The 13,938-nt window shown below is 38.4% G+C and overlaps 1 protein-coding gene across 4 annotated transcripts in view; it reads right to left on the minus strand.

Annotated features, from left to right (window-relative positions):
• Positions 1 to 13,938, minus strand: part of ABCC9 (ATP binding cassette subfamily C member 9) — a 146,216-nt gene that overhangs the window by 76,623 nt on the left and 55,655 nt on the right. For all 4 annotated transcript variants that reach the window (XM_024733389.1, XM_024733388.1, XM_024733386.1 and 1 more), the window contains 2 exons: positions 7,900 to 7,972; positions 6,905 to 7,010 (listed from right to left, as the gene is read on the minus strand). In XM_024733389.1, coding sequence (XP_024589157.1) covers positions 6,905 to 7,010; positions 7,900 to 7,972 — 179 coding nt within the window. The remainder of the gene's footprint in view (positions 1 to 6,904; positions 7,011 to 7,899; positions 7,973 to 13,938) is intronic.

The following is a 13,938-nucleotide window of genomic DNA, read 5'->3' on the forward strand; positions in this document are numbered from 1 at the left end:
CTATTTAACAAATGGCCAAGGAAGAGACATCTGCAGAAGGGATTGAGAGGAGCAGGCAAAAGTTCTAAGAGGAAAACTTGACTGTGAGTTTCACTGGCAACTAAGCAAGGAAACCTTTTGAAGAAGAAAGGTATGGGCAACAACGTCAAATGGACAGGAGGTCAAAGGGGGAAGGGGAGGGTGGGACGAATTGGGAGACTAGGAATGACACACATACACTACCGTGCGTAAAACAGATAGCTAGCGGGAACCTGCTGTATAGCACAGGGAGCTCAGCTCGGTGCTCTGTGACGACCTAGATGGGTGGGATGGGGGGGCTGGGAAGGAGGTCCAAGAGGGAGGGGATATAGGTGTACATATAGCTGATTCCCTTTGCTGTACAGCAGAAACTAACACAACATTGTAAAGCAATTAAACTCCAATAAAAATAAATAATTTTTTTAAAGTGCACAGTGAATTTAATAACTAGGATGGCACTGATGGACTGGATAAGAATAGTTTCAGTGGAGTGGCAGAGGTAGACATGAGACTGCAGTAGACTGAGGCAAGAGGAGAATAAGAGGAACTGGAGGGAAAGGCGAAAGACTTTTATTAATTTATTTAAAGTATTTATTTATTTTGGCTGCACCAGGTCTTAGTTGGGGCATGCAGGTCCTTAGTTGCTGCATGCGTGCGGGAATTAGTTCCCCAACCAGGGATCGAACCAGGGCCCACTGCATTGGGAGCATGGAGTCTTACCCACTGGACCACCAGGGAATTCCCAGGAAAGGCCTTTTTATCTACAAAAAGAAGGTGAGAGAGTGGTAGTTGAAAGGGGCTGTGGGCTGAGATTAGAAAGATAATAGGGATGGAGATGGAAAGAGAGAGAGAGAGAGAGAGAGAGAGAAGAGTCCTGTGTGTCTACAAAGAGAAATGGAAAGAGCCCAGGTCTGGGTTAGATGTGAAGTAGATGAAAAGCAAAAGACAACATGCTTGGCTTGAGGGTGTCTCAGTCTAGGAAGGAGACCAGCCCACATTATTTATTTGGACAAACTGCAGAGGGACCAGAAGAGAAGCTACATTTCAGTCCACCTGGGAAATTAGAGAAGATTTTGTCAAAGACACAACATCAGAGTTGACACCGGAAAAAAGAGTGAGGCCACCAACCTGGGAGAGGGCATTACAGAGGAGGTATGTGTATTTGAAAACTACCCGCAGTCCAGTGTTACTGGAACACAATGGAAAGGGTGGGTGGAATGGCAGGATAAGAATTTAAGAAGTTAGATAGGGACCACATTGGGAAAGGCCCTTTTATGCAAAGGTGTCTAGAATATTTCTTCTACGCTTTGGCCAGTCAAGAAAAGAATTATAAGCAAGAAGAAAGTAATTAGATTTTCGTGTCAAAAGGTAAATCTCACAACAGTGTAAAGAAAGGTGAGGGAGTGAGTAGTTCACAGTGAGTAGTTCACAAATGCAATTAAGTACCTGAACCAGGAAAATTAAAATAGATACAAAAATGGAAGAACAGACATAAGAAAAGTAATTGGTTGGATTTTGCAGGCAATAGAGAAATAAGAATCTAGGTTGAATCCTTGACCTCTGACTTGGGCTCCTACCAACTGATTTCAGGGGGTGAGAACACAACCCTTCCAGGATACAGGCGGAGAAGCAGGTTTTGGAAACATGAGCTCAGTTTGGATGTGTTCAATTTGGAGCTTGTATAAGACTTTTTGGAGGAGCTATTAGGTTTTCAGAAGAAGGTTCTTGGCCAGAAATGTACACTGGTGTGTCATTAGTACTTAGAGAGAAAACTGAAGTCAAAGATATAAATAAAGGAAGGGGATCCTACAGTAGACTGTATATTCTTCCTCACCTTCCATCTCCAGCTCCTTATGGTTTAACTCATTAATTTTGGCTTATTCTTAAAATGTAAGTTCAAGGATCATTCATGTATGCCTCCCCCCTAAGAAAACCTTGTTGATCCCACAAACTCAACTCAGGTCACCTATGATTTGTTCTTATAAAACCCTGTACTTTTTCTTCCTGATATTTAAAAAATTTAACCAAATAATTTTGAAACTACTTTCCTACTTCCTCATGGCCTTTCCTGCTGAACACTACGCTTCATGAGAACAGGGGGCTGGTTTCCCTTGTTCAGTTATCTACCCCCAACAATGAATACAATGATATGCAGGCTACAGGTGTCCAATACACATTTTAAACAAATGAATAAGGATCATGGAAACCAAGAAAGGAGTTGGTTTCAAGGAGTCATCCGTGGTGAACAGTTTCAAAAGCTATGGAGAAGTTAAGCATGATTGAGAACAAATTATGACAACTGAGCATTTAGGCAGTCATGACAGGAACAAGGAGGTTAAGTGTGGGTAGATTCTTCTTTTAAAAGGAGAAATGTTCCCGTTGTTTATGAGATAGGAAAGACCTTTTTTAAAAATGGAGGATCATGGGAATTCCCTGGTGGTCCTGTAGTTAAGACTTCACCTTCCAATGCAGTGGGTGAGGGTTCGATCCCTGGTCGGGGAGCTAAGATCCCACATGCCTTGTGGCCAAAACACCAAAACATAAAACAGAAGCAATACTGTAACAAATTCAATAAAGACTTTAAAAATGGTCCACATCAAAAATATCTTTAAAAATAAAATAAAATAAAATGGAGGATCATGGAATGAGGAGGGCAAGAAATTAAAGACTTCTATCAGAAAGAAGGGTTAATTCATGTAGTAGCATCATGCAAAAGGCAAAACAGCGTATGGAGGATCTTCACTTCTGAAGTCCTCCCCTTGCAGGATTTAGATATATTTTCCTTTAAGAGTAAAAGTTAAATCACATATACTAGTTTCAGAGGAAGAAAGAAAAGGTAGATATAGATCCATTTGTAGGTAGTCATTTCCCATGAACAAATTAAAAAATTATTCTCTTTCATTTTCCATGAGTAATGTAGCCCTTAACTTCTAGAGACCACCTCTCCAAACTTTTCACTTAACGATATGTTTAATCAAATTCAACTGAGGAAGGTTATTTTCTCTCTTCCTAAATAAATAAATAGAATTAGCTCCAAATTCTAACATCAGATCTTATCTGATTACATGAAAATCACCGGTTCCACGTCTGTAGACTCATCGTCCACCATTCGATGTGGCAGTGAACAGTGATGAAGGCAAGCGAGAAAGCGAGGAGGTCAAATGGAAAATCCCCTTCTGGACAATGGCATCCAATTTCACTTCCACATGCAGGGTTTTGTGTGTATTTTCCTTCAAGGGTAAAAGTTAAACTTGGTATTCTAGCAACTTCCAAGTTCATGGTTGGTACCTTACGGAATGGGAAAGAGTGACTTTTGCAAGCTTAAATCAGGAACAATATTTGGAAGAAGGGGAGCTAGATGTGGGCGCAAATATGCTATATCATGTCTGATCCAGGTAAGCTGACTCATGTTATCACCCCTTCATGCCAGGCAACATCACATGAAAAGGAGTAACTCCTCAATTCGCCAGTCCTAGAGTAACTCAGCCACTGTTATAAAGCCAACTAGCAAATTAGCACCAAGACATTAGCAAATAGAACATCATGACAGATGGGGTCTGACAGAATGGCTGATGGCATGGGCAAGGTGGAAGAAAAAGAAAGGGAAACCAAAGATAAATGATGGCTATGTCTCACATGATTACTACAATTATTACACATTCTGGACTCCTTCATTGGAATGGTCCATCAGGTAAAGAGTTTTATTTAGTCCTAGTTCCTAAGATGTCAGTAGGAATTATTATTTATCATGACAATTAGGAAAGGACAACTTCAGTCAGGCAGGACATTTGCTTTTCAACAAATACAGAGCACACCCAGATGCAGGGGCAAGAACCCTGGCATTCTGACAAGTTTGGAGAATTTTTCAGTCCCTCCCTCATCTCTCTCTCCTTTCTCTTCTGGGGCTACTGCATGTCAGACTAGGTCAAACGTAGCAATTGCCAAGGAGGCATCTATGTATAAATGTCTTTGTGTACCAAGTTCTACCCATGTAGGTCTATCCTGGATGAGCAACAGTGCCTTCTCTCCCGCCCAAAGTAAATATTTCTTGCTGCAACAGGACAGAGTACTTTATAGGACTTTGGTCCTGCCATCTATGCGGACACATTTAAAAATAAAATTCACGTAACCAGAGATACGTGCAGTGATGAAAGAATGACAGCAAGGCACTTGGTGCTTTACCATAACATTTAGTTTATTGCTTTGCTTTATTTTGTTTTGAGCTTTAAAAATTCGGCAAACAATTCAGTCTGCTGCGGTAAAGTACTTCTTCGCATTTACACACCATCAACCTATCAATATTGGTAATTTCTAAATTAGCTTTACTCTAATAACGTTTATATGCCTTTCCTTATTGGACTAGGCACAATTTTTTTTTCCAGGATGAAAAGTCATTGCAAATAACTCTTTTAAAAGGGTCAGTATTCTCTGAACATTCCTGATTTGAAAATACGTTTTATCAGATATTAAGGATACCATGGAAAAAAATTAAGTAGTTCTCATAAATAAAGAAAAATAAAACTTCTGTTAGCTTATCTAATCTCTTAGGGTGTTAGTTTTTAATTTGTGTGCGTGTCAGACACACCCAAATATTTTTTGAAGAAAATTTCAGTCCTTTCTGCCATGAAGAGATGGGATTATTGTCTATTAAGGCAAGTATTCATAAAGAGATGATTTTTAAATTATAGTGATTCTATAAATACTTAGAATTTTCTTAAATCCTTTCTCACGTCTTCATTCTATTGGCTCTGACTTTAAGATATAACCTTTTCTTAGCTTTTTTAATATTAGGATCCATGGGAGGTATTTCTTTCTTATTTCTTTAAAAAAAAACCTTAAACTTTATTAAGTATATGTGTGTTTTTTATCTCGTTTCCCTCTTTGACTAGCTTTCATGAAGCTCAGAGTGGAATTTGGGACCCATGTGTTATAAACACGCAAGACTCCAATGCATGGATTTCTACCTATTAATTGCTCAGATTATTATTTAAACCTTATTTTCCTTCTTGATATCTTTATTTTTCAGGCTTTATTATAGTATGTTATATAAAATAATTCACAACTTTTATGAAATTAGATAGGATATAAATGGTATAAATTTGCTTAAGATATATATATATGTACCCATATATATATATGTATCTTGCTTAGAAACTCAATAAATAAGTAGATTGTGTAAAATACTTTCCTAATTCCCATATCATTTATTTATCTACTAACAAAATGATAATGATTATTAGTGATAATACTGGGAGTCAATTTGGCCCAAGTGGAGCTAATCTTAAGTAATACTAGAGAAGACTAGATTTTAAGAACATTCTAGAGATATGAAAATAAAATCTCATGCTTTTTCTGTCACATTCTCTCATTCTTTCTCTCTGTTTTAATGCTAGTGAAACAAGGTAAAAACAAAACCCAAATAACTTCATTATAGCCGTACATGTCATATAATATAAGTTAATCCAGTAAAACCTGCTTCTCAAGGCCCGCATCCATCCAAGATGGCAGGTGATGGTGGCAGGGTACACACCACCTAGCATCTGACTTTAGGGATCAACAGGGACCCATCATGAAGCAAACTGCAGGGAACAGCTATTACTGAGCTCTCTACTGGGTAAGCACTAAACAGTTTCATGTCTACCACTCCAACAGCAATAAACTATACCCTCAACATTTCTCAGCCTCCTTCTTTCACCAAGGATACCAAAAATAGGATTTATAGTTCTGCTGTTTCCAGCTCAAATTTCACATCCAAGCATCTCCGTCTCTTAATTGGAGTTTAAAATAGAGTCTATTCTAAAAATGCCTGTAAATAGTTTTTACTCACTCTTAAGAGATGCCTGTGTATGTAAACAGTAGGTTAAGCCACAATGGAACTTACAATGATAAGAACTAAATGCTATTAAAGGACATGTGTAGGTCTAGGGCAAGGTTTCCTCAGCACAACTGACATTTGGAGCCAGATAATTCTTTGCTGTGGGGAGGCGGTCCTGTGCGTTGTAGGATGTCTAGTAGCATTTCTGGCCTCCACTAACTAGATCGGTAGCAGCCCAATTCCCCTAGAATGACAATCCAAAATGTCTCTAGACATTGCCCAATGTCCACTAGGGACAAAGTCACACCTGGTTGGGAACCACTAGTCTATAATCCAATATCTTAGATAAACTGTAAACAATTTCTCCATAAACTGCTAATGGGGGAGGGGGGTCTACCAGGTAGATCAAACTAAAGAAATATGATTCATTCTTTATTACACAATTACATAATATTATGGTTCTGAGTCACTCTATTACTACAATGTGCTCTGAAGAACCCAAAACAGCCATTCAAATATACAGAAGAAGCACCGTGTCTTTGGGGTTGCACAACACGCTAGTCTGACCCAGTCATGTCCCTAACTAGACACTTCTAGTGTCTAGTTTAAGTTGGATGTGAAGAGAAAAGGCTGATTTCTCAGCCCCTTATGATGAGTTTGGAAAAGATTATTCGGTATTTCTTCTTTGAACACTGGACCACTAAAGCTCATATGCGCATATGCTTTATAAATAATGCAAGTTTTCCATAACTTCTTTGATTATGGGATGAATTTTTACATTGTATTTCTTTGAGTGTTACCCATATAACTTTCAAAATCTATCTTTACAATCCCCATCTTACTTAAAAGCAACATACAAGTTTCTCTCTGATAAACCTCTGTAATAAATTGCTTTATAATTTTTAATTTACAACATTTAAAGTCTCCACTAATTTGATCTTTTTTTAAGCTAGGCTTGTTTCTGAGGGGTCCTCAGACTCCTAACACGGAAATCTATTGCTCTAATTTCTTCCCTTGGGAGATCATCAGATGTATGACAGAGCAACAGAAACTAATTAAAAATACACATACTTGTTCCAGTGAACTTTTCCTTCCACTGTCTGCATCTCACCGAGGATGGCAAGGAGAAGAGAGGACTTCCCACATCCCACCTGGCCCACAATCATGGTTAACTGACCTACAGAAAAGAAACAAAGGATAATAACAGGATGAGATGGAATTCACTTAGTAAAATAAAATCAAAACGCATTTAGAAAAGGCTGATGTTTCACAATCAATGGGCCAGTTTTGGTCTCCAGCAATAAAGTATTCTAAACAGCTCCCTTCCCTGATACTAAGTTTTTTGGAAAATAGAAGAAAAATTAAAATCCATAGGTCTTGATGTATTATTTTTAAAACTCTCAGAATAACTGACACTAGTAAAAAAAAGCTGTGAAATACTTGCCTAAATCATCTAGATTATTGTTACCTTTATTATTCAATTCATTCAGGAGAAAAAGGCAATTTTGACTAAAATAGGTAATTGGGCTTAAAATGATTTGGGGGCTGTTCTTAAAATACTTTGATGTGCATGTATAATAGAAAAATCCCAACTACTGACCATGAGGTCAAGTCAAAAAACTAATTCTATTCAATTATCTAGACATTTTAAATAAAAATATTGGGTATTTATGTCTTAAATATCTTGAAAACTTCATCAGGTTTCCTCAGGGATAGAAAACTATTTTCTCATACATCCTTTCTTTAAATTCTTTCTTCAAAAAAATGAGAAATGAACTACTCCATTATTTAAATGCCACAAATCAGCAAATAAACTGAAAGCAATTCATTTGGATGGTAAATAACTTGTCCAAAGGTCCACACTCTGTAGTGTAAGGCAGGCAGGTCTTATAATTCCCAGTCATCCTCACAGTGATACAGGGGTTCATGAGCTTCATGGTGCAAATAAATATTAGTTATGTTTGTCTTGAAAAAGTCTTTCTCTCCTTTTGTTAGGCTCGGTTACGTTGGAAAACCATGGTCATGATAGTTAACAATTACAAACCCGAGTAACAAATGATTCTTACCTGTTGGAATTCGAATATTTATATTAGATAAGGTAGCTAAACCACTGCCCCATGAAAAGTACCCATTTGTGACCTAGAAAATAAGAATACAGAAAGTAAATTATGTAAATATGTGGTGTTAGAGAATTATTCCAATTAAAATAGATCTCTTTATAAAACACTGTAAGACTTTCAACACAGTAGAACACACAGTGCTGAAATTCTAACTTAGAGTTACAACTGCTTAGAGGTATCAATGAAACACAAAAAGAATGGAAGTGAGAGGAGGGCCTTTGAATTAATGGTATTATGAAGAACGCTAAAAATTCCAACAATTTTCCCTGAAAATTTGGGATCATTTATATGTGAACATTCTTAAAACTCAATCACCCAAATATTTTCCAGTGTAACTGCTACACTGATGATTTTCACACTGCTGCAATTCCCAGACTCCTGTGATGCAAAGTAAAGAACAGAAATAACTACAAATTATTCCAACAAAATGACTCCACTAGCTAAGAAGGAAGGTTTTGTAATGAATAAGTTTCCTGAACTATGTGGATTTATCACTCTTCATTGATCTTAAAAGAAAAAGTAAAGGGGAGGAAGAAACAGCACAAAAATGAGGCAACATTGCTTGGTGGTATAAACCTCAACAACCAGCAAACAAACAAAAAGACCTTAGAGTCATCCAAAGCAATCTATTGTTTTAAGATGTGTCAAGAAAACTTGATAGTTTTAACAGTTACAAAAATGGGAAATGAAAGAGGTATAACAGAACCCAAGGGTTGGAAGGGTGAACAGAGACAGATGAGGGGAGAGAAAGTGCCTGAAAAATTAGAGGAAACTAAAGTAAGGCTGCACTTTGCTCATAAATTAATATTTTGTTTCCAAACCCCAAGTGATGAAATTTCTAAGCACATTTTTGTTCAGGAATTTTGCAGAATAGATTGGTAATATCTAAATTATAACTAAAAATATCCTTAAAATGAACAACTAAAGAGTGCAAAATTTACCTGAAAAGGCTAGATTATGTTTTTCCATGTAAGTTTTCTCTAGCGTGGAAAATGTATGGCATTTAATAATATCCATCACATAGATGTGCATGAAATTAGTCCTGGAAGGAGGGTGGCCTGGAAGGGCTTAATAACTAATCACTTTAAAAGTACCTGCTGAGCACCCAGTCAATGTGAAGTCCTGCGTTAGGACTGATGTGGGCTACAAAGAAGCTTACAGTCAATTGAGTAGTAAACCAAGGCAAGAGAGTATGAGCTAAGTAACAAATAGAGGGGCAGACAGACGAAAGTGCAACAGTAGTTCATAAGGAAAATCATTTACATCTGAGATGAGTCAAAAAAAGAAAATATTTTGGAAAAGGAGGGCCTTTGAGCTAGTTTTGGAAAATATGCTGAATTTCAGCAAAGGTATTTCTGAGTAAAGAGTTACAGTGAGAACAGGTTCAGGATCAGAAAACCATGCAGCATGTTATGAAAAATAATGAATAAAGCTGGCTGGGGCAGAGGTTTAAGATACAGTGGCTAAGTGACAAAGGATGCTCAAAGAAAATCTAGTCTTCAAGGCTGAGAATCCCTCTTTCTCAGAGAAAGTGGAGAGCAGGCTAAATGAGGTGCAAATACAGATGGGCTGGGGAGAGGGTCAGCAGGGAACTGAGAGGCCCTCCACAACAACCTTTACGTTTTCAATGAATTGAAAGGGAAGGTTACCTGTACAAACAGGAGGTGGCCAAAGGAGAGAGAGAACGAGGTGGGAGGAGATTGGTGACAGATGAAGAGCTACTGCAGGTGATGGAGAATCATGCTGAAGGGAGGCATGGGAAAAGATTGCCAAGGACCACAGAGAGTCAGCCGAGGGTGGAGGTAATGAAGCTCTGGCCATGCCAACTTGTACCGTTAAGTTGTTTTCTCCACAGAACTTAGCACCCTGGGTACAGGAGCGCAGAAGGCACGGGGTTGAATGGCTACAGAAGGATGTGAAAGGGCTGGGAGAAAGAAGGGGCTCAAGTTACCGCAGGTTGCAATGAGGTTAAAAGCCAATGGTGGTGTGATGAATTGGGAGATTGGGATTGACATATATACACTAATATGTATAAAATGGATAACTAATAAGAACCTGCTGTATAAAAAAATAAATAAAATAAAAAATAATGCGGGGGGAAAAAAAGCCAATGCCAGTGAAGGTGAAGCCCTGAGGGAGCTGAAGGGTAGGGCTGTGATGTCGGTGACTGGCTGGTATAACAAAGGCTAAGATCTCAGAGGGGCTGTGTGTCTAAGAGGTGGCCAAGTGTGAATGCAGGTGAGTTTGTGGAAATGGACGGGTGGTCGATTAAGGGGCTTGGGGGCTGGGATACTAGATGGGCTGTGAACCTGGAAGTTTAAATCACATCCAGGTGTGGCACTTACTAAGGTAGAAAGCTGGACTTGGAAACAGGCACCTAAATCTTCAGTGAAGGTGGGTGAGTGATTATGAGGTCCTCTGATCACAGACGTGAGAAAGGTACAACACGCCACAGCTTCACAAGTGTGAGAGAGGAAAGATGTGGTTGGAAACCAGCAGGGAAGAGCCAAAAGAATAGTGTCACCTCCTGATTTGGTCCTACACAGAAGTGTAAGAGTGAACAGAGCTCACTTGAGAGGGACGGAGGAGAGTCAAAGTGAATTCCTCCCGCTGTGATTATTTGCCCTTCCATTCCTTCCTCCCTTTTACAAAATCGTCTCACTTCTCCACCATAAGGGTTAAAATCCTGGCTTCCCAAACTAGCTGTTTGACCTTGGAAAATCAGCTAATATATAAATCTCCACAAAGGTACATAAAAGGATAGGTACAAAGATGGTTATCACAGCATGGTTTGTGATGGAGGAAGGATGGAGGCCAACCCAGCAGCCATCACTAGGGGACAAGTAAAAGGCAGGGATGCATACTATAGAATGCAGTGGTGCAGCTAGAAGGAGCAAACAATTTCAGGAAATTGAAAATATAAATGTTCATGACAATACTACATATTTCATAGGTATATGAGCGTATTTAAGTGCATATATTGAGAATATTATTGCTGGCACCGTCATGTTGGGAGGATGAGGGGATATAGGTATAAGGATCAGGGATAAAGGGAAAGGATGAATTAAAATGTAAAGGCAGGAAAAAGACAATGCAAAAAGCCACCTACTGTATGATTCCATTCATATGAAATATCCAGCATAGGTAAATCCGTAGAGACAGAAATCAGATTGGTGTTGGCAGGGGCAAGAGAAAGGGGGAAATGGGGAGTGACAGCTTAATGGGTACGGGGTTTCCTTTTGGGGTGATAAAAATATTTTGCGACTAGTAGATGGGATGGTTGTAAAACTTTGGGAATCTAAAGGCCACTGAATTGTTGACCTGAAAATGGTTAATTTTATGCTGTGTGAATTTCACCTCAATTGAAATAGTTTTTTGAAAATCTAAAGGCAGGACCTTCCACACACCATTGTCCATTCTCTCCTGCCAAAAATAAATAAAAATGCTGAGTAAAACATAGTTTGTAAAAAAACCTCATTAAAGCAAGGAGTAAGGAAATGTCTAGTGAAAGTATAAGGAAAAGTACAAAAAGATATAAACACTCTAGAGCACCTAAGCTTCTTTCCTTCCAAAAGGGCCAAGAATAGCTATTTTAGAAGAAAAAAAATAAGGTGTAAGAACTTGTCCTAAAAAATGTCAGTGTTTATTAGAAAGCTATAATAATCACAACAGTGGAATGCTGGACAGACAAATCAGAGAAAAATAAAGAAAGAAATCTATGTGACAAGACGGCACTAAAAGTCAGTAGGTACGGTGACTGATACACAGTGCCTGGATAACCCGACATCATATAAAAAATTAAATCCGACCTTACCGACTTACTACTAAATGCAGTAAAATGACTAATTTACTACTGCTAAACTTACAGCTAAAATTATTTATTACTGATTTCCCTACAAATCACAACCTTACTTCATACCAACCAAAAAAAATAGATTTTAGGTCAATTAAAGTACTAAAAGCGAAAGGTGTAGCTCCAGGGATTTTAAGAACTAATATTATCTTTGTACCTTTTGGTAGAAGATTTCTTTCTTTTTTTTTTTTTTAAATTTTTGGCCATGCCACGTGGCAAGTGGGGTCTTAGCTCCCCAACCAGGGATCAAACGCATGCCCCCGACATTGGAAGTGAGGTCTTAACCAATGGATCACCAGGAAAGTCCCCAAAAACGTTTTCATAAAGGAGGCAAAAAGCAAAGCATTAGCCATAAAGGAAAAGTTCTATAAGCTAGATTACATTAAAATTAAGAATTTCTGATACCATAAAGAGAGTGAAAAGCCAAGCTATGAAGTGGGAAAAGAATTCCGTAACATATATAACTGCCAAAGTAGTACCCAGAATTTTTTTAAACACGGGGAACAAATAACCTGGCAATTCACAAGAGGAGCTCCAAACCCAAATGGTCAATATATATAGAAAAAGGTGCTCAACCTCATTAGAAATCAGAAAATTACAAATAAAAACCACAGCAAGATACAACTGCACCTCCTCCCAACACACAACACACATTTTGGCAAAATATTGGAAGCCCTGGTGAAGAGGGAGACCAACTGGAATTCTCAATCACTATTTTTCTTTTTTATAAATTTATGTATTTTATTTATTTTTAAATTTTTGGCTGCATGGGATCTTCGTTGCTGCACGCAGGCTTTCTCTAGTTGCAGCGGGCGGGGGCTACGCTTCATTGCGGTGCGTGGGCTTCTCATTGCGGTGGCTTCTCTTGTTGCGGAGCACAGGTTCTAGGCGAGCGGGCTTCAGTAGTTTTGGCACGTGGGCTCAGTAGTTGTGGCTTGCAGGCTTAGCTGCTCCATGGCATGTGGGATCTTCCGGGACCAGGGATCGAACCCCGCGTCCCCTGCACTGGCAGGCGGATTCTCAACCACTGCGCCACTAGGGAAGTCCCTCAATCACTGTTAATGGAAGTGTAAAATGGCACAACCACTTTAGAGAAAAGTTGGCCATTGTGAAGAAAAGTTGAGGATGTACAGCCCTATGACTCAGCAATTGTTCACAACAGCCTCAAAAAAAATAACCAAAAGTCCATCAAAAGTAAAACAGATCAATAAATTCTGGTATATTCATACAATGAAATGATACACAGTGATGAGAATGAATGAATTAGAGCTTCACATAGCAACATGGATGAATTATATCCACATAATGTTGAGCAGAAGTAACACACATACACGTACATGCACATATTCAAAACTTAAAAAAACTAAAGCAGATTTTTAGGGAGGCATACATAGAAGGATGATCAAGGAAATGATGACCAGACCACAAAAGTCACGGTGGCGATTATATCTCGGGGGAGAGATAGAGAGTGCAGCTAAAGTGTGTGCTGGGGGGACCTTCAGAGGAAGCTGATGATGTTCTTCGCTTGGTAGTGGTTGCACAGGTATTTACTTTTTCATTTAACAGTGCATACATGTTGTATGTACTTTTCTGTAGATATGTTGTATTTCACAATAAAAAAGATTTCAAAAATACAAATGAGTAATAACCAATTTGGGAATTTCCACTATGAATAAACAGTGAATTCAAGCTTGAAGGGGTACTTGAAACTGCAGTGGCCATTCAGTGGAATAGCAGACTCCAGGCCATTGATGAGCAGGGGTTTGTTGTTTTTTTGTGGGTTTTTTGGTGCATGAAGGGTCAATTCTGGGGAAAAAAATCATGATAACCTCCCTTTTTTCCATGAAAAATGAAAATAAATTGAATACAGCACACGGAAAAGATGTATTTTTAGGTTCCCACTACACTGAATAGAAAATGTCAATTAAAAAACACTATTTTTTTAGTCACTAATATATTGTTATTTTCTGGGCATATTTGAGAATTGGCAGCATAGAGGACCCTTTCTAGTCTCTCATTACTTACTTTTTCATAGCTTAGTTCACACCCTACTTGTACATTATAATTGTCTAGGGAACTACTAGAGATGTTTTTAAAAATGATGCCCAGGTTTATATATATATATACATATA

The sequence above is a fragment of the Neophocaena asiaeorientalis genome, unplaced genomic scaffold (genome assembly GCF_003031525.2).
Source record: "Neophocaena asiaeorientalis asiaeorientalis breed wild unplaced genomic scaffold, Neophocaena_asiaeorientalis_V1.1 scaffold150, whole genome shotgun sequence".
NCBI lineage: Eukaryota > Metazoa > Chordata > Mammalia > Artiodactyla > Phocoenidae > Neophocaena > Neophocaena asiaeorientalis.